Source organism: Equus caballus, chromosome 3 (genome assembly GCF_041296265.1).
Source record: "Equus caballus isolate H_3958 breed thoroughbred chromosome 3, TB-T2T, whole genome shotgun sequence".
NCBI lineage: Eukaryota > Metazoa > Chordata > Mammalia > Perissodactyla > Equidae > Equus > Equus caballus.
Window position 1 is genome coordinate 6,307,524 of NC_091686.1, and position 21,656 is coordinate 6,329,179.

General features: G+C 40.9%; 1 protein-coding gene across 2 annotated transcripts in view; it reads left to right on the forward strand.

Annotated features, from left to right (window-relative positions):
* Positions 1-21,656, forward strand: part of FTO (FTO alpha-ketoglutarate dependent dioxygenase) — a 348,533-nt gene that overhangs the window by 142,192 nt on the left and 184,685 nt on the right. For both annotated transcript variants that reach the window (XM_005608264.4, XM_023636997.2), the window contains 3 exons: positions 352-431; positions 7,823-7,966; positions 15,076-15,195. In XM_005608264.4, the coding sequence (XP_005608321.2) occupies positions 352-431; positions 7,823-7,966; positions 15,076-15,195 (344 nt within the window). The remainder of the gene's footprint in view (positions 1-351; positions 432-7,822; positions 7,967-15,075; positions 15,196-21,656) is intronic.

A 21,656-nucleotide genomic window follows, 5' to 3' on the forward strand; every position in this document is an offset into this window, starting at 1 on the left:
ATAGTAAACTTTGTGGTAAGTTGGCATCATAAGACCGCACATAAGTAGGGTAACCATATATCCTATTTGCTAAGTACAGTCATGATGTACACTGCTTGTCCTGGAAGAAGTATTAATAACATCCCCTTTCACTCTTGCAAGTGTAATGGTTTTGATGGTTTTATATGTGTGTGTGAGTGTGTGAGTGTGATGCTTCTTGTAAAGAATGGTTTAAAGAATACAAAGTGTTAATTCCTCAGTTGTTGTCGTTCTTCTTGAATGATGGATTTATTGTTTACTTTGTATTTTAAATAGCATATAGTGACTAATAAGTGTGTGTGTGCTTTTTAATTTTTGGTATTTTTCCTGCAGATGATCTCAATGCCACCCACCAGCACTGTGTTTTGGCTGGTTTACCACCTCGGTTTAGTTCCACCCACCGAGTGGCAGAGGTAAGTGTAAATAAAAATGTGATTCAAACTTAATTGGATGTGACAGAAGTGGTTGAATGAGCAATTTATCATAGAACTTTGGAAGTGTATTTGATAGGATAATTGCTTCCATCTAACTTGACTTTGCCTCTGTTTACTTGCTTTTTTAGCTTTGAGTTCGTTGGATACAGTTTTAAAAAGTATCACAGCCTGGGATAAGTATATTTTGCTTCTTTGGGGTTATGTTTCTTGGAGATGGTAAATGCCATTGGCAGGTGTTGCTGGTTAGAGATTTTCTAAGGGGTTTGTGTCTGTCAAGGTCAAGGGCAGGAGATGGCCAGAAGGAAATGGGGTGGATTTGTGTGCTTATGCATGTGTTAGCTGTGTCTGGGCTCAGATGGTTGAGAATTTAAATTTCTCTTAACTTTTTGGTCAGGCTTCTGGGCATGTGAATGTAAATTAAGGACAAAGTTACAGTGGTGCCAAGGAATTTCTGAGCTCCCCAGTTGTGTTCATAACCCAGACTTTATTGCTAAGTTCTGCCACCACTTGCAGTGGCTGATGGTCAGCTGATTAGACTAGTTCAGAATGGAAGCTTAAAAGAGGAGGAAAACCCTTAGTAGTCACTTGGGGGTACTGTGTGCTCAGTTAAGAAGAGTTCCAGAGAGTAGGGGAATAATCATGAAAAGGATTACAAATTGACCTCATAACCAAGCTTGTTTTCTGAGCTTTGCTTTGTAGCTTGACTTATCGTAGCACAGGGGGACCAGTGTGAGAAAGCTGGGCAGACGGGGTACAAGAAAGTGTCAGGGACGCACAAGCATGAGCCCCTTTCCGTCCGGAGACTGTGAGTCTGTAAGGCATTGTGATGACCTTTGGTAATTAAGTAGCTTTTCTAGTGGACTGATCATGTTGCTGTGTGGCAGAGAGGGCTTGAGTGTCTATGTAGATCAAGATGCCAGCCATCCCTTCAAGCATTCCTTTCTCCCTTTCTTCTCTCCTCTGTTCACTCATTCGTCTAAATATTTGAGTGCCCGTTATGTGCCTCACAGCACTGCAGGCTTCAGAGATGGAGCCATCAATGTGACAATTATGGCCACTACCTGTGTGGAACTTGCATTTTAGTCAGGAAGACAAATATTAAACAAACAAACACACAAGTAATTATCTTAGACACCTAAAAGTAAGTTCTGTTAGGGAGTCAGGAAGGAAAGAAGAAGTGAAGGAGCGAAAGGAGGAATGAGGGAAGAAGAATGAGCAAGCATTTATAGAGCATCTAATATGTGCTTTGTATTGTACAAAAAAGACTTCATTTTTGTGCAAGACGTTATAGGCATCTGTCTTTCTAGCTATAACCCTCCCAAGAGTCCTTTTCTCCTGGATCAGTTTGAATGTGTGGCTACTTACGTGTATTCTTCTTGCATCTTTCCTGATCTAACCTGGAAGAGTACACAAGCTGATTAGTGCTGTGCTCCGAGGCCTGGTCCAAAATGATGAATAAAGGGTTTGAGAAAATATATTCGATGAGGATAGCAATCATACCTAATTCCTAGGGTTCTGGTGAGGATTAAATGAAGTAATACATGTCAGTCTCTTAGAACAGTGGCTGCTATAGAGTGTGCATTCAAAGAATGTTGGCCCCTACTCCTATTATTAAATGACTCTTATTACTGTCACTGCTCCTGCAGTAAGCTAATCAGAGACAGGGACAACCAAAGCTCTGTGTGGAAGGCTAGTCTGTCTCCATTTACACACTAGAGCATGCAGAGTACAGCAGGAGACACTCAGTTGTCAGTGAGTCCTGATTGTAAGAGTTGGTATTGATTGAAAGCTACGATTCAGAAGAAGGGAAGTAATTTTAGTTCACTCATGCAACTCTGCAAACTGTTGAACTCTCCAGTGTTCAGGGTGCTCTTTTAGGCACTTGTGAACAGGAGTAGCTGGCATGTTTGGTGTCTTCAAGATGCTTACAGTCTAATAGAGAGTAGCAGACACATGAGGCTTCCCGGATGAGGTTACATGGAAGACTTGAACGTGTGGGAATTAGGGGATTTTAAGACAATTTAGGACAGCTAATGGGCTGAAGACTCAGGTGGAATCTTGTGATTGGGATGGCATGGGAATTCTTGGGCTGTACTCGGACTGGATATCAGGATGCCAGAAGGGAATGTTGGCAGATAAGGCTGATTCCTGTGTGGGACCAGATTGTAAAAGTTCTTGGATTTCAGATTAGGTGTTTGACCTTAAGTTGGTTGGCATGTGGGGGCTATTGATTATTTACTATCTTGGTAGTGACATACTGGAGATGTCTTTAGGAGGATGAAAATGATAGAGACATCCATTAAACCTATCAGGGTCTGAGCTAATGTAGTGGCAGCAGGAAAAAAGAGGAAATTCCCATGACTCGCGTAGGAGACATAGTGTTAGGCTTGACGACTGACTGACTGAAATGGAGGGAGGAATGTAAGAATGAATGAATGAACGAATGGACGAACAAACGAAGTCTTTATTGGATGTTTTCCATGTGCCAGGCTCTTGGATGACTCTGAGGTTCCAAGCCTGGGTGATTTGGGGATGCCATTACCATTGGTAGAAACAGGGAGCCTAAGACGTTGGGGGAAGATCATAGTTCGTTCAGTTTTGAACAGGCTGTGTTGGAGCTGCCAAGTAGAGAGGTCCAGCAGGCAAATGGAAATATGCAACTAGAACTTGTGAGAACTAAGGCAACTTCTCCTCCCGCTTCCTGCAGTAAATACACACATACACAGAAGCCTCCAAAAGGAGCCCTTCAGAGTACAGTTTGAAAAGTATCCCTCTGACCTTATTTCCTTTTTTCAGTTGGACCAATTTTATTAGAGTAGCAGTGCTTTCAAAATATCCTGAAGTTTAGCTTTTCTGCTTAGTCATCGGTGTATTTGTATCTTCTAGTTTTTAGATAAAATTTTGAGCAGTAACTTTTAGTGAAGAGGTAGGTATGTATAGTGATGCTTTTGGGAAAAAAACATTACCCCAAATCTGTGTCTTTTATATTCTCTGAACTTCAGTTCTAGCTACATGATATTTTACTAAGGGGACACACATAATGTGAATGATGCGACTATCCTGCGTTCCCTGTTACAGATCAGGGTTAGCAGACTGTGGCCCGTGGGCCTGCTGGCTGTTTTTGTAAATAAAATTTTAATCGGAACACAGCCACACTCCTTTGTTTACATGTTGTTTATGGCTGCATTGGAGCAACAGTGGCAAAGTTGAGTAGTTGCAGCACAGACCTTATGGCCTGCAAACCTGAAATATTTACTATCTGGCCTTTTAAGAGAAAGTTTGCTGATGGTTGTACATGATCCTGTGTATACATGCTTTAAAATCACCTTAAGTTAAAAGTAATTCTTAAAGAAATCACCATTTTAAGGTAACTTTTTATTTCTACCCAATAGTCAAAAGTAATATTTAATGCTGGTAAAGTTACAGTGAAACTGGTACATTCATATACTTCTGGCAGTTTTTCTAATTGGTATACTTTTTAGAAAGCTATATGGAGATATGTATAAAGCACCATAAAAATGTTCATATCTTTGATCTTATAACACTCTTTTTGGGACTCAAACCTAGGAAATAATTCAAAAGAAGTATATATATATGTGTGTGTGTGTGTGTGTGTGTGTGTGTGTGTATAAAGATGTTTATCTAGTGCGATAAATAATAGTGAAAAGTTGGATAGAACCTTAATGCCTTTATAGTACGTGACTAGTTAAATTGTGGACTATCACTTCAGTGAGCAACCATTGAAAATGGTAGTTTTGAATACTTGTGTACAGCCAGTGAGAAACAGCATATACAGTCCTGTGTCGCTTTATCAACAAGGATGCATTCAGATAAATCGTATAGTTAGGTGATTTTGTCATTGTGCAAACGTTATATAGAGTGTACTTACACACACCTAAATGATATTGCCTGCTACACACCTGGGCTATTTGGTCCTAATCTTATGGGACCACCATCATATATGCGGTCCATCATTGACCAAAATGTCGTTATGCAACGCATGATTGTAAATTGATATGTATATACGGATCACAACTGTGTATAGACAAAGGATCACATGCGATAAAGATTATTAAATAGGGTGAGATAATGGGATTATGTTTTTATCTTATTTAAAAATTCTTTCATCTTATATTATTGTTTTCAATAATAAAAGAGGAAAAAGATTTTTTCCCAGCTCTGAAGTTGCATTATTGTTTCCCTCAATAGAAGGGGAAAAGAAAATCCGTGCACGTTTATAGCCCTCACTTAGTCGACAAATGGCCTCTCCTTCATCCAGTATTAACATGACATGTCTTATCTGTGCGAAAGAAAATGATTTGCTAGTTTCTGCCCATTCACAATATGTAGGAAACAGACTGTCCTTCGGAAACGATGTTCTGAAATTCATTTTAGTTAATCAGAGAAGAAATCTATTCAGGTTTTCGGTTGCATATGACTAGATTATGTCTGATGGCTCTCAACTTTTATTTGATTTCAGTTTTCTTCTAGTTGTGACAGATTGTTCTTGGGATTCAACACTGAATATTTTTTTTAAAATTTAAATTTTATGTATAATTATACTTTAAATAGGTAGTTACTCAAATGGTTCCAAATTCAAAAAGTACCTGAGAGTATACAGTTAAGGTCTCTTTCTCCTAAAGCCAAACAGCTCCTCTTGCCCAGCGGCACTCAGTGTCATCTGATTCTTGTTATCCTTTCAGTGCCATTTAATATGAAGCAAGTACGTGTGCAATTTAAAAAATATTTTTTATACAAGTGGTAGCCCGCCCTACACACTATTCTGCACTTTTTGTTTTGTTTTGTTTCAGTAAACCTTGGTGATAATTGCTTACCAATATGTAGTTTTTATCTTAGAGTAGGCAATGGGTTTTTTTTAGATATGACACCAAAAGCACAAGCAACCAAAGAAAAATAGATAAATTGGACTTTATGAAAGTTGAAAACTTTTATGCTTCAAAAGGTACCATCAAGAAAGGGAGAAGAAAACCTACAAAGTGGGAGAAAATATTTGCCAATCATACATCTCAGAAGGTACTTGTATCTAGAATATATGAAGAACTCTTACAACTCAATAATTAAAAAGATAAATAATCCAACTTTTAAAAATGGCAAAGGGTCGAATAGATATGTCTCCAAAGAAGATATACAAATGGCCAATAATTACATGAAAAGATGCTCAGTATTATTAGTCATCAGAGAAATGCAAATCAAAACCACAATGAGATACCACTTCACACCCACTAGAATGGCTGTCATCAAAATCACAGTAACAGGTGGTAGTGAGGATGTGCAGAAACTGGAACCCCCGTGTACTGCTGGAGGGAATGTCAAATGGCGCAGCCACTTTGGAAAACAGTCTGGCCCTTCCTCAGAAGGTTAAACACAGACTTAACCGTGTGACCCAGCAAGTCCATGCCTAGGCACATATCCAAGGGAAATGAAAACTTGTATGCAAGTGTTCATAGCAGCTTGATTCATAATAGCCAAAAAGATGGAAGCAACCCAAAGATTTATTACCTAACAAATGATACACAAAATGTGGCATATACGTATAATTGAATGTTATTTGGCAACAAGAGGGAATGGAGTACTGATACATGCTACAACATGTGTGAACCTGGAAAATAATTATGCTGAGTGAAAGAAGCCTTCCCCAAAAGATCACGTATTGTATGATTTCATTTATATGAAATACTCAAAATAGTCAAATTATACACACAGAAGCTAGATTAGTGGTGGCCTAGGGCTGAGAAGGTTGGTAGAAATGAGAGCACCTGACTGCTAAAGGGTACAGGCTTTCTTTTTGGGGTGATAAAAATGTTCTAAAATTAATTGTAGTGATGGTTGCACAACTCTGAAGATACTGAAAGACATCAAATTGTATGGTTTAAATGGATAAATTTTATGACATGTCAATTATATCTCACTCAAGCTGTTATAAAAAAAATTGGCCTGATTATAGGTTCTTTACACGAGATAAAACTCTAAACACCCAGAAAAGAAAACATATTTCCCCCTCCTTTTTCTTTTGGCTGCAAATATGGCTCCACCATAGTTCATTTAACTGGTTCCCAGTTGATGGGAAATTTAGGTTGTTTCCAATCTTTTGTTATAATAAATGGCATTGCAATTAATAACCTCTTAAGTAGGTCACTCCATGCTTGGGAAAGTAAAGTAGAATGTCATTTTTTAAAAATGCTGTAGGGGTGGCTGTGGGACAAAAGTGAGTAGTAATTCAACTCCGTTTTTTGTTTTTTCCCTGTAGCAAATTGGAGCTGCCTGCCCTTGTGCTCCCAACACTCTGGGATCTTCATATTAATATACATATTAGTCAAGCTTCTGTTTTTGGCACAGAAACTTTGTTTTTCCCGGGCTTGTCCATTTCACATTGTATAAAATGCCAATAAGTGTGCAAAGAATTTTTGTACCAAGGGATTAGCCTTCAAGGTTATTTCTAAGGGATCAGTTTAAATTATAAATATTAAACTAAAAATACTTTAGGGATATGTTTCCCTCATTGGGTCTAAAGGCTATTTATAGCTTGCTTTTTATCATTCTAGGAAATCATGTCGTTATCCAAACAAACGGATGCACACTCCATCTGCATCCTCTTCTTGTCTGACATAGGATCGTTCAGAGAAGGAGCTTGTCCATTTGACCTCTGTTTTGCTCCCACAGACTCAGAGAGGTTCAACTATTTATCTGTGCCCTTGCTGATACCCAGGTACTGAGTTATGCCTTTGAACATGCCTTGAGGGCATGAGCCACATATTCTCCATTATTTGAAGAATCTATTCTGCTGAGGACTGCAGTTGCGTAGTGCTTTTTGCAGAAAAGGAAAATGAATTCTTTGCCCTGTGTTTATAAGTTCAATTTTTTTCTACCATCACTGTTCTGTTTTTTGTGCTTTTGAACCAATTCCACAATCCTCTTACCTTTCTTTCCCATTGTTGGGTTCGGGGCCCTTGAGATAAAGTCAGTGTCCTTGATTCTTGGTTAATTAGTTATTCATCCAATAACTACTTATAAGTTTCTTTTACACTTAGCACTCAGTTCTAGGTGCTGCGGCATAGGTCGAATATGCATGTAAAAGTAGGACTTTACCCTGAGGGAGCCTCCTGTTTAGTTAGAGATATGAGACCCACATAATAAAAGAAAACCAGCAAGATGAGTGGCCCTGGTGAGGCCAGTCGGCAGCACGGAGCCCAGTGACCAGGCCACCAAAGTAATTCTTAAGGAGTACGGGCTGAGTTGTAAGGGTGACAGGTGAGTGTGCGGAAAGGGGACCAATGTGAACAGTCCTAGAAGAGAGGCGTGCTAAGCTTGGCTTTTGCTTGTCATCTTGATCGCTGGCTCTGTCTCTGCAGTGCTCCACGGGAACCTTGGATTATATCGTACAGCGCTGCCAGTTGGCTCTGCAGAATATTCGTGATGAGACGGACAATGGCGATGTCTCTTTGAAATCCTTGGAGCCTGCAGTTTTGAAACAAGGAGAAGAAATCCACAATGAGGTGAGGACTTTCAAGAACTGTGAAGGGTGTGAGGTTCTGTCTTACTTACAAGCTAACACGTTAATCTGTCACAGTTTCCTATGGGTATAAGACGTGAGACTCGTAGATCAGAGACAAAGGACAGTTTATTACTTACCACAGTAGCAGTATTAGAGTATCAGCGTTTTTCTCTTATTTTTGAGGAAGATTAGCCCTGAGCTAACATCTGCTGCCAATCCTCCTCTTTTTGCTGAGGAAGACTGGCCCTGAGCTAACATCTGTGCCCATCTTCCTCTATTCTGTATGTGGGATGCCTACCACAGCATGTCTTGCCAAGCAGTGCCATGTCTACATCCAGGATCCGAACCAGCGAATCCCGGGCCACTGAAGCAGAATGTGCGAACATAACCACTGCACTACCCAGCTGGCCCCTAGAGTATCAGCATTTTTGTGCCAGTTCTCCAAGCTTTTATTTCCATAGGGCAGTGCAAAGTGGGCCAGATAACATGTGCACATGGAGGGGTTGCGTTATTCGAGAGGAACCCGAATCTTTTATAATGAGTAGTAAGCATGCCTGTCCTTTACTCCAAATCAAGACACAGCCTTTATCCTTGAAGTTTGTGAGCAGACCTGGCCTTTGTTCTAGAGGAAGAAACTCGATTTTCCAAGGCTGTTCACTAAACGAACATCCTTGCAAAGAGAGTCTGAAACAAAGGGCAGTCGGAAGCTTGCTCACAAGATATGCAGAAGCACAAGACCCCATGAAGAATAGTCTCCCAACAGGACCGGTGGGAATTATGGGTGGACCCCAGGAGCAAGTGTCAGTGCCTGGCCTTTTGTTTATTAGTGGCACTTCTGCAGTCTGTGAGACCAGCAGGTCTGGATCCCATGAGTCAGTGCTTCATAAGCTTTGCTGTTTTCATTAATACCTTTCCAATTTTTGCCTTATATTTGAACTACATATCTAGTTTTTATCCATTTAATAAATTTTTTAAATTAACTCATTTTTTGTATAAATAAATTTCTCTAAAAAAGAAGCCTCATTTTACCCCTTTAAGTGGAAAGCTAGTATCACTAGCCAGAAGAAAAAGTAACCAGAAAAATATAGCCAGTGAAAACAGAGAGCAAGGTTATTAAATTCTGGCAGATGCTCTTGCCAGGAGAAGGCTCTGAGCCTAAAGTCTTCATTCCTCATGTTAAGAAGAGAGATTGGCACACAACTTCATAAATATTCTAAAAGGCATTGAATTCTACACATAAAATTGGTGATTTTTGTGGTGGGTAAATTATACCTCAAAAAGAAAAAGCTATTAAAAGGAAAAAAGAGTTACCAAGTGGTGAAGATTATCACCCATCTGAGACTTTATCTTTGATATAATTAGGATTGATGGAGAATTTGGAATACAAAAATGTTCTCATTCATCCTTTCAATAAATAATTGAGCATGTGCCAGGCACTCCTCTGGGTGCTTTAGGATATATTGGTAAATAAAATAGATGTTCTAGTGCAGAAAGGTGACAATAAATAATAAACATAATACATCAGTTAATTATGTAGTATGTTAGAAGTTGATAAGTGCTACAGAAAAAACCAAATAGAGTGAGTTAATGAAGATCGAGATACCTAGAGAACATCTCCACTGAGAAGTTGTCCTGGGAGCCGAGACTTGAAGGAGGTGAGAGAGTGAGCCATGTGGACATCTGAGGAACGGTGTTTTGGGTAGAGGGGACAACCACTGCAGAAGCTGTCAGGTGGGAGAATGCCTGCTCGTCCCGGCCTAGGTCAGGGACGGTCTGGTTTGATGGCAGCAGTGGGCTGTGAGTTACAGGAGATGAGGACTGAGAGAGGCTGCTGGGGCGCTGGAGAGCAGCCGACGCTATCAGTGCCTGGGGGTCCCTGTAAAGGACAAGCACCTTCCTTTTTACTCTGAGGGAAATGGGGAGTCATTCAGGGATTTGGAGCAGAGGAGAGATAATGTCTGCTTCCACAATGTCATCCAATATCTTTAGAAAGATGCTTAATATCTTACGAGCTGCTCCACACTTTGTGAAACATTGCCTTAGTCTCCAGAACCAAAGGCAAAGAAATTCATGGAAGTAATAACCATTTCTAATGCTAAGCTGAACCCAGGACTGACTTTCTTCCCTTCCTTGTGCCTCTTAAGTGTCCCAGCTTCTCTCCCATCAGTCCTTGTTAGAGACATTGCCGATAGCTGGGATTTCAGGAAAGATAAGCATTTATGGGCCTGGTCACCTCACTGAATTAGACTTGGGAGCAAAGTTATGTCTTCCTCCACATTTGTAGTGAAGAAATTCTACTCTGAAAATGTAGTTATTTCCTTTCCTGACAACCTCGCAGTTTTAGGAGTCAGGCCGGCAGAATGGGTGATCTCTTTAACATGCAGGTGGCTATTTTTTTTCGCGTGTTCTTTCTGGTCTTCATCTGTGACTGACTGTGATGTTTTATCGTCATCAGTGGGTGAGGGAAATCTGTAAAATCACACTGTTTATCTAACAGAATATTGTCATGAGCCCCTCTGCTTCGGAAAGTGGCTGACTGCTTTTGACATTGTATATGTTAGCAAAGTGGGGCAGAGATGTACAGAAACCTTAGCCCCTGGAGGCTGGCCTCGGGTTGAATGGAGAGGGAATGTAAATAGCGTGTGTGCCAGCCTCCTCCACCCCCAAATCTTTGACTCTTCAAGGTCATCTCCTTACTTTAAGATTAATTCCAGATGCCAGGGCACGTGGTCAGCCATTGTTCCTTCGCCATACAGGTTGGCCTGGGATGAGCACTTGCACGCTCACTCTCTGCCATGTTCTGTTGTTAAGCTGAAACACAAATGTCCATAGTAGTTACCCTGGTTTCTTGTTGTTTGCTTTCCTCTTTCCTAAATGCCTTGTGCCTTTGCTGGACTCATTTTCAGGGAAGTCCTTGGTTTTATGCGCTGCAGGCTTTCAGGCCATGTGGGATCAGAAGTAGCTTCTTTTCCTTGACTGAGACAGTTTCCAACCAAGCAACTTGGGAACTTTGGGATTGGCACTGAGTACCTTAAGAAGACGTTTTTTTTTTTTCTAATTTAAGATGCTTAGAAAAGACTTTCGTTCAGATAAAACAGAATCTTCCTTTGTGTTATTAAATAGTCTGTTTTCCTTCTTAAAAATGTAAAATGTCGAATTTAGTCTCTTCACCTAGAAAATTTCCCCGAGGAAAAGGTACTGTGTGATGTCATCATTCGGTTCTCCTTTCTTTCTGATCAGAACTGCATCTTCCTGAGAGCTGTTGTGAAAGGGCCTTCATAGGGCAGCTCCTTGTAGATTGGACCTTAGCATCTCTCCCTGGTCTAATGTCTTTCTCAGTGAAATAACTTATTTCAGTTATCCGAGTGGGACATTAACCCCCGTGAGGGTGTTCACACACCTCAGGAGGGAACCGCATGTACTGACCTGGGACCAAATCAGGAGCACAGGCTAACTTGGCAGGAGAAAAGCAGGCGATGTTTGCTTACCTGTACGAGTAACGAAGAGGAGTTATACCCACATGGTGATGCTGTGGCTCAGAAGTGTGACTTTGGAATCTTATAAGCTTTGCTCCCCAATGCCTGAGTGCCCAGTGACCAAGAAGGTTCAGGTAGGTCAGTGGATTCTGTTTCTTCCTCCCCTTCGGACTTTTCCTAGCCATTTCTAGAAGTGCTTTTTTGGCTTGATCTCTTTTTTGACTAATCCATGGAAAAGGCAGGTCTAGGTTAGTTAAGAGGGCAATCAAGATGGTTTTTCTGGGTCACAGCTGTGGAATGAACACTATTAGGAACATGGTTTCATTTTTCTCTGATGATTCAGAAGTCCCTTCCAGATCCCGCAGGGCCTCCAGGCTGTCAGTATACCACCTGATACCTGTGAGCAGTACTTGTCATTGTAGTGTAATTGCTCAAAAGATTGAATAGGAGTGAATCTCCATTAAGTGCATGTCTGAAATCTAGGAGTTTGGTTTTTAAGCATGGTGAACTCTGAGAGAACTCAAGAGCTCCTGTGTGTTTTCTCTCTGCTGCTCTCATCCTCGGGGTTCTGCGTCCCCGTGGGTGGTTCCTTGGCCACAGGTAGCTGCTGCCCTCCTGGTGGCTTGTCTCTCATTTCTGTTCTGGTAGCTGTGAGCCTCCCTGGGGGGCTGCACTCTGGAGAAGGGAGGAGGACCCGAGTCCTGTTACGGCTGGGACTGTATCTGTCAGTCAGTATGGTTAGACTTTGATGTTTTTAGCCTGAAGCAATAAGGCTTCCATTCTATTCTGAGTCCTGCTTTTGTGCAGTGTCCACCCTGTAGCTTTCCTTTCTCAACCTCAGAGTTTAGGGGAAAAACAACAACATTTCTTTTGGTAACTCAAACTCTGAATCAAGCACCTGGAAATATTTTTTGCCTCCTTAATTAATTTTAAGAAAGGAGCCAATTACTTCTCTTGGCAGTGGGGGGACTGGTGAGGGTGGTGTTTGATGAAAATCCTGTAGTATTTTTTGCCCACAACATTGAAATGAAAAAGTCAGGATATGGAGTTGAATAAAACGCAGGCCAATAGATTTGATGCCGCCAAGATTGTTTCTTAGGGGCAGTCCTTCCACTCATGATTAAAACTCCGTGGGGACTAGGTCTTCAGTGTTAGCTTTTCTGACTGGCTTCAGTGAAAGAGGAGTGGGCGTGGGTTGACGTGGGCGGTAGAACTCTTCCTGCTCAGAAAATTCCTGACTGTGAGATCTTTGTGGACATTAAGCTCTAGGCCTTGGGGCCTTGTTCGGTCGTGTTCTCAGCGTCTAGCAAGTGCCTGGCGTATAGGAGGCCGTTCATTATTAACCCACTTAGTCCTCACCGCAAACCTATGTGGTTATAATGTCATCATCCTTATTGTACAGATGACATGGCTCATCAGTAGTGGAGCCCTGTTTTGAGCTGACGTCGGAGCCCTTATTCTTAACCATGACACTGTCTGCCTCAAGAGATAGTTGGGCATCGGAGGAGAAAGATGCAATCGTTGCTTATTAAAAAGGACAGTGGGGTCTTTCTTTGCTTGTTTGTCTGATAGCAAAGTCTCCAGGTATGCCCCCTCCTTGTTTCTGAGTTTTAATTGACTGAAAGACAGATAGTAGCCTGCCCTGATGGGCTGAATGTGAACTCATTACGTGTGGGACTCTGTTTTATTTCCTGGCATAGCACAGTTGCCAAGGCTTACGTGCCCTGTCCTCGTCCGTGGAAATAACCCGCCCAAACATAGGAAAACCTTTTAAAAGCTTTTCGCTCTCCCTCACATAGGGCTTGATGCTCTGCTGACAGGCTATTCCTGTAGTGTGAACAAATTTCGTGTGAAATCTTTAAAAAGAACTCTTTGTTTTTTGGTAATAAATAATGTTGTTGAACTGGTATCTTCAGAGAAGTTGAACTACACTTGTATTCACTCTGCTTTCAAAGCAGTCAGGTTTACTTCTGTTCACCGCTGTCTTTTAATACCACAGATAAGGTTTAGCAACTATTGTCTTAATATTGTCTACATTCCTTTTTTTTTTTTTTTTTGTTTAAACAGCTTTAACTGAAATCAGTTCTACATTTCAAACAAACATTTAGTTAATGTAAACTAAAACCCTTTCATATGACTTAGTGTTCTCAGGTTAGTTATTTGAGCCATTTTCACCATTGTTCAATCTTCACAAGTTGCTTTTGTTTGCCTCATGAAAGTTCAATATGGATAAACAAACAAAAAAATTCTTTGTGGTAACAGGCGAAGATTATAATAGCTCTGTGTCTGTATGTGGAACATGATTACCTTAGCAAAGTCAGATGACCCAACATTAAGCTGTGAAAGCTCTAAATTTTTTTAGAGGGCAGAGGTAAAGAGAGTTTTGGGAATGAATGGAGTTGTACTTTGATGTACAATTTGATTTTTTCAAATTCAAGATGAGTGATAGAAGACTTAGAATATAGATAGGAAACAATTGCTTATCCTCCCAAACTTTACCCGGTCTCTCACTTATGTATGTTGAGATGATTTCAATTGCAAGGACAGAAAACTCAACCTGCATTGGTTTAAGCAAAAAGGGCTTCAGGAACAGCTTGATCAAGGGTCAGTTGATGTCACCAGGACCTGGTTTTTATCTGTTCATCTTGTAGCTGTTTCTTACTGTGTTGCCTCCATTCTCCAAGATGGTTGCAGAATCTTCTTCCTCTATCTCCTGACAGTCTTAGGACTTACTCTGATTGAATATATGCCTATTCCCCTTCAACTCAATTCTGTGACTAGAGAAATGTGATGGGCTGATTAGCTTAGATTTGGGTTGCATGTTCCACCCCTGGTATTAGAGCTGGAGCTCTACCCAGATCACATGGTCTGAGACTGGGGCAGCAGGGGATGGGTTACCAAACGAATAGTAGGGTTTGGTTAGAATAGAAGGAGGAGTGCTAAGGAGGCAAATAATAGAAGTTTACCATTGTAGGTTCTTAGGAAGGGAAATAAATTATTAGTGTCTTTGCTGCTCTTTGTACCTATTTTCATTTGCCCTGACTGACTTGAAAAGTGACAATTTGAATGGCTCTCTAGGTTTAATGTATGTATGCCTTCATACTTAACTTCATATCGTTTAGTTATGTGGATGGATAGTATCACCAGCTCCTCCTGGCCCACAGGTAAATTCTTTATGTATTTTAAATCTAAGAAACTTAAAACTGATATCTCCTAATATGTCTGTGTTTTGCTCTTAATACTAGTCTTTAATAAAGATTTTAATAAAAACATTGTGCTAGATTATATCTTTCTCGCTATACATGGTACAGGCTGCTCTATACTTTGAGATCTCAGTATTTGTTGCTGATTGACTTCTAGTTTCCTCGCGTCTGACTCATAAATGTGATTGAAAGCCCTCCCCATCCTGACCTGGGCTATCTTACTAAGCTTTTAAGACTACTCTTTTCTTGGCTTTGCACAAATGCTCTGGAGACTGCAGGTTCTATTAGGAACTGGTTAGGCTGAACTTTTCTCATCTTTTCTCACCCCATGGCTATTAAGTTCCTAGAGGAGAATTGAGTGACGAAGTTATTGTCCTTGATTGTCCATCGCAAGGGCATTATAACCGCTGCCTTGCCTTTATGGTCCACAGGTCGAGTTTGAGTGGCTGAGACAGTTTTGGTTTCAAGGCAATCGATACAAGAAGTGCACTGACTGGTGGTGTCAACCCATGACTCAGCTGGAAGAACTGTGGAAGAAGATGGAAGCCGTGGTAAGCACCTGACAACTGGGACTGTATTTTCTGATACCTTGTGCGATATACATCCTCTGCTGCCTAATTTGCATGGATAGATACATGTTAAATTATTGTAAATTATTGGTCAGGTTGGTTAGATTCCTCTTGGTGAGTTGATGGGAACAGATGGGATTTTGTCGTACAACCTCAGTTCAGTTCAGTGAACATTCATTGAGTGTTTCCTACATATAAGGCACTGGGTTGGCCATGTGCTGGGATGTGACGATGAGGGGAGAGCAATACCTTGGTAATATCTAACATACATTTGCATTCTTATATGCACCAGGCACTATTCTGAGAGTTTTTCCTCTATTAACTTGTAAAGTTCTTACAGCAGTCCTGTGAGGTGCAGAAACTGTTATGAACCTTAATTTATAGATGTGAAATCCGAAGCACAAGGAAATTAAGTGCCTTGCCCAAGGTCACCGAGTAAGTGGCAGAGCCCGACTGAAACCCAGGCCGCCTGGCTCTGTAGCTTCTGCTTTTAACCACTGCATTCTGTTCAACAAGGAGAGAGACGTGAATACAGCCAGGTGTTACGTTAGCTAGAATGAGATCCTGTAATAGAGAGTTAAAAAATCACAGTCCCGAGGAGGGAGTATTAAATCCAGACCACTGGCGCTGGGGATGCTGTGAAACACCAGAAGTGGCTTTTGGGGACCTTCGATGGGGAGGAGTAGGGTCGGATAGGGTGTTTGGAGAGGAACTTTAGGCTCCAGACTGTAAAAACGAGGTCAGAAGTGGGAAGTGCAGTGTGACTAGAGCAAGGAATTCAGGGGATGGAGGAGGAAATGTAGCTGGAAGGCAAGTGGAGGCCACCCCAAGTGGCCACCTCCAAGGTCTCGAATTAAGTCTGAATTTAAATAATAGTAATCATAGCAACCACTTGCATGATACTTATTAAGTACCAGACACTATTCTAAATGTTTTATATATCTTATTTAACTTTTATGACAACCTCGTAAAGTAGGCGTGATTTTTCGCCATTCTCCAAACGAGCAGACTGAAGCACAGAAGGCTCACATGTCTTCCTCAAGGTCGTGCAGCCATGAGTGGAGAGCTGGGGTTTGAACTCGGAAGGCTGGCTCCAGGGTTGCAAGGCTGGCTCCAGGGTTGCGTCGCCTTGCTGTCCTGCCTCCAAATAGCTGAATTTGGAATGTAGTGGAAAAGTGATAAAAGCCTGCTAAACTCTTGAGATAGTACCCCGCATAGACTTTTAAATGTGCTGGAAACAATGAATGAATCTGCAAAAATGGTAGCTATTGCTAATCCCTATTCTGTAATGATGAAAAGATCAAGTCACAGCCCTAAAGGAGCTCCAGTTTGCAAGTTTGGGTCAGAATCCAGAAGTCCCTGCCTTCCAGACATCTCAGATCCTTAAGCCATGCCTCTTCATGGAGGTACGTCTGAGGAAGGAATGTTACAATCCTTGTTTGTATCACAGAAATGGGTTTCTCCAAAGACACGGATCGGTGCACAGCCGAGCGTTGTAAACTGAGTTGGAGGTGAGGAAGAGTCCGTGCCGACGTCTCCTGAGTTAGTTCTGTTCCCAGCTCCAGGCTTTGGAGAGGATGCTCCGTTTTTACGGGATGGTATCTATGCAGGCCGCTTCAGTGTCAGAGAATTTTTTTTTCATTGTGTAAAGCTGGTTTTGTCCATTTACATCTGAGTCAGAGCTGCTTTCCTTGCCGAACCTTGACTCTAAGACATCAGCTAGACTTTGGGATTCTAATTTGTCAACTCTACAAATTAGAGTCGGTGAACAAATGAGAAAGGAACTCACTGATTTTGTAAAAAAAAAAAAAAATGCCTTTGAATTGCTTTTCTTCTAGGGTTGTTTTTTTTAGTGAAATCTTTGGTATTGTGAGCTTTCCAATGATGTTCGTTATCAATTCATTTAAAACATTCAGTTATAATGTTCTTTTAATTTGGCGGCGATGGCACTAGATGGAATATCTTCTATTTACTTTGTAACTGTTGTGTAAGAAATGCTAAGAAGAAGAGCAACCTTGGGGATTCTCCAGAGAGTTTCCTTGCGGTGGTGGGGCATGGCTGAGTGTTCTGAGAGCAATCAATGGCCTCAGTGTCTCTCAGCAAACCTCAGGGTGATCATTATCAGCAGAGTGAAGGTTTGGGCCAAAAGAAAAGGGACGGTACTTCTAAATTAAATTTAAGCATTGCTTCAAGCCCTTTTAAGTGTCTTTTAAACAAATTCATAATAATTTGTTTTTGCTCTTGGAAGAGGTGGAAGAGAATAGTCACTGGAAGCGTCTCTGGCTCTGTTAGCACTGTGCCATCTGGTAATTGTGCTCGGGCTGGAACTAGCACTGGCTGGTTAAACTGCTTTGTACCAGCCCACCTCATATTTTTTCAGTTGCAAGCAGTAGGGGGCAATGTTGAGCTACCAGTTTGAGACCACCAGATGCTAGCCTTTCAGGAAAATGCATACAAATGTACCATTAACTGTCAGGAATTATCCCTGTTGCTTCAAGTTAGCTGTAATCTCCAAGATTCCATAACACAGGAAATCAGTTGTGGGTTAACAAATTCAACAGCAATTTGACATAAAAAGTGCAGTGTTTGGTGCACATTTGGATTCTATAGAATTAGACTAATCTAAATGGTGTTTCTGAATATACTCATTTTGCTTCCAGGGAATATATTGCTCAAAATTATTATCCTTTCAGACAAACGATTCTTCTTTATGCTTTTTTGGAATTGTAAAATCGTATGTGTGTTGTGGAAAGACTTCTCTAATTAATGTATTTTGTCTGTTCTGCAAAATAGCACCGATCTCTTTTGGTGAGAAAATAAAGCAAAAAACCTTGGGCCATTTGTACATTACTTTTCGCCTTTTGCGTATGAGTAAAGCGCCCTTTGACTGCCCTCGGACCGGGGAAGAGACTTGTGCGGCAATTTCTCTGTCTGTGTGCACTTTTCCCACTTCGTGGTGGGAAGGTGTAGTCTCGGGTCGGATGTAGAAGAAGACTGGAAAATGAGCTTTGAAATCGCGCTTTTTCCGTTAATTGTAATTGCTTCACGTGTCCTAACCCGTCCCATATTTCGGAAGGTTGAGTCAGCTGTCCCCAAAACTCCCTGGCCTCTACTTCCCCGTCCCAGCCAGCGCCGTTTTTATCACACTGTTCATTCTTGCCATTTCTCTCCCCGAGGATGGTTTTACTCTTTGCATGCTCTTGTGATGTAAATGTTAGACCTTATATTTGAATGACATTCTGATAAAATATCACATTTTCCCTGAATATTACCTCATGAATTTATGAGCCATTAAGCCCAAAGCAACATAACCCTTCCTCACAACCCAGGAATTGAGCCTAGTCTTTCCTCTCTTTTTGCTCCCTATTCAGGAAGGTGTGATAACACTATTCAAATATTTGTATTTTACTTTATTTCTTTTACGTCAACCGCTACCCCACATCCAAGATTAGCGTACTACGAGGAGACTCTTCAGGATAAGAGAGTTACCATTTGAAAGAAACGGTGCGGGCTTTGCTTTCTGGGTAAAGGGAGTTATGAAAAGCTGCGGTCTCCCGTGAGGCGAGGAGGGCTCGTGGCAGCCCGAGACCCGGCGGCGAGACCGTTTGTCTCTCCGGGTCTGGTATCGCGCTTTGCAATGCTGACATTTATTTTACCTATAAAAATGTTTTAACACTATCAAATTCACAGCGATACAGAAAAGAATGTTAGGTGTGATGTCCTCTAAATTGATGACATTTATTCATTTCCTTTTGACCTTAAAAAAAAAAAATCAATTTGGTGTAATCCAATGGAAATATTCTAGAATAGTTTCCAGGGCAAACATTTTCAGAAGTACTGATGATTTATATACCGGAGAGAAATTTGTTCCTGCTGTTTTCTTTTAGGAGAGAAGAGGAGATCCCGGTCATTTGGAATGTTTAGAATTGCACTTCCTGTCCTGACAGTCCTCGCGCTGGGCCAGCAGTGCGTTTCTATGGCAGTTGGCCTTAGTAACCGTTATTGACTTGAGTGGGTAGGAGCCAAGACTGGATTATTTTAATGTATCCGTTTTGAAACAGTGTAAAACACAACATATAATTATGTTAGGTAAGCCATAGGCTACGTTTAATTCTCCCCATTTATGTTAAAATTTGGCACAGGAGAGCAGAGAGACGTGGAAAATGAGTAGGTGTTTTATTTAAGACCGTTACCAGTTTCTTGTTGTTAAAGTTTTAAGAGAGAAAGGCACTTAAGAATGTAAAGGTTGTCCTTTACAGGTTCGTTATAATAGTTTCATTTCAAGATGAGTCATGCCTTTTCCCTTGTCATTTGGACCTGCGTAAATCACCTGGGAACGCTCCTGCCGGGAGCCTGGCCGCTGCGGGAGGCTGAGCCCTCTCAGCGTAGGCTCCGCAGTGGCAGGGGTGCTGCAGCGGAGGCGCAGTTTGTTTGTTTTTGGAGAGATTAGTGAAGCTATCATCACAGTGCTTTAGATTAATTTCTCTGTAACTGAATAGAGGAACAGGCTGCTTTTTCATAGACCGAAATTTATACGGACTATACTGGTATTTGCTATCATGTTGTAGTTCAATTAGCTAAGTTCATTTTAAACTTTCCTCTAGGATTAAAGATTTTTTAAGGTGTGAGGAAGAAAGTGATATAAATATAAATACTAATTTTTTGTTCATATTAATGATGCAGTCACCAACTTACATATGTATATGTCTGTGCATATACATTTATATAGATCTCCCCACTCGTGTTAATGCATATACTAAATTATATCTGCTAACATAATCTCGTCTTCCATTTCTCAGAGTTAGCATTTCTGATATAGAAGCAGAGTGTATTAGAGTAATTTAGGATCCAATGCGAGATGTCTGGTGGTTTTAAATTAAAATTTAAATTCCCTTCTCCCTTTTTTGACTGGTACAGTGCTGACTAGCTCAGGATGAGCGCAGATTGGAGGCAGGTAAACAGTCACAAGCACCCGATAATTCAAATTCTGGAACAGGTATGCAGATACCGATTTTGGGGACATCTATGTTTAGCTTTGGAAATTTGGAAAAAAGAGAAAAAGTCACTTTTCAGCTTAAAACACTTAAAATCCTTGGCTCACGTTTTTGGTTATCTTAGCTGCATTCCCCGCAGGTCAGTTCTTTCCATTCTCCCTCCCCACCCACCACTTCACTTCCCCACAGCTGTATTGTTCTCTTAAGAGTGAAAAATCTGGGGGGGGGGGGGAAATCGTACATGTAGTTTAGCAATGAATTTCTAACAGGTTTTGATTCCTTCTTTGATTGCCTTCTGCATTTCTGTCAGAGTTTTCCAATTTTTCCCTTAGTTGCTACAGACTAGGTTAATGAATTTTTTTTTAAGTGTTGTGTGTCCTGCCTATTTTGGAAAAAATTTACAGTTCCAAGAGAATTCAGGCTTAAGCCTTAGAAACTGAATGTGCATCGAAAGCACAAAGGACTATGTTTATGATTCTCTTTGAAGTGTTTTTCAACTGGATAAGGAAAATTTTAGAAACCGTCTGATAGTGTTCAGGGTAAATACTTAAACCCCTTTAGAGAATTTCACACACAGATACTGTGCAGCAGAAAAAAGGGATACTTATGTTTCTTAAAGCTGCTACAGCCTACAGCTTTGTACTTAAAGACAGAGGTGTTGAATAGAATTCTACTGAGGATACATCCAGTGACAATATCTCCAGGAACATCAGAGCAAACCAGTGGGTAGGACTTTCTGTTTTTAACCCTTACATGAGCTGTGAGAGGTGAGCTTCACTGGTACCAAGTACTAGGATGTGCCTGTTACATCCCAGGAATGTTCAGAGGATCATTCGGTGCCTCTACTCTGCACACAGTAGAAACAAGGCTAAAAGTGCTGAAGATGGTGAGATGAAGTGACAGGAGCTGGGAAATTCCAAGCTTAACTCTTGTTAGTGTGTGGAGGGAAAACTAGAATAAACAGCCAGGGTTTCTAGTACAGCCTTGGTTTCATAGGCTTTAGCTAAATTTTGCTAGCCTTTGTTAAATACACTCACACACGTGTTTCACACAGTTTTTTTTTTTTTTTTTTTACAAAAATAGATGAATTCTGTTGTTTTAAATAATTTGAACTGCACTGGAATTCAGCTTGCTGTAAAGGTGTGACGATCCTGCTACTTTTCCCTAGGGTGCTATCGTAGCCTTGGCTGCTGGAATTTATTTTGGATTGCTTTGACTAGCAGACTGTCACAGCATTGCAGATGTGAATTCAGAAACCCTGGTGCCAAATTGGGGTGTTAGGGATTTCCATCTTTCTTGAAAAAGATACAGAATAAAACAAATGCATACTTTATTTCCTCTAGTTTTTTCGGGGGGTTGGGATGGGGAATGGGACATTAAATTCAGCTCTAGTCTGTCATTTATCTTATTATAAATACCTTCGAAATATTCTAGAAGAAGCTGTGTAAA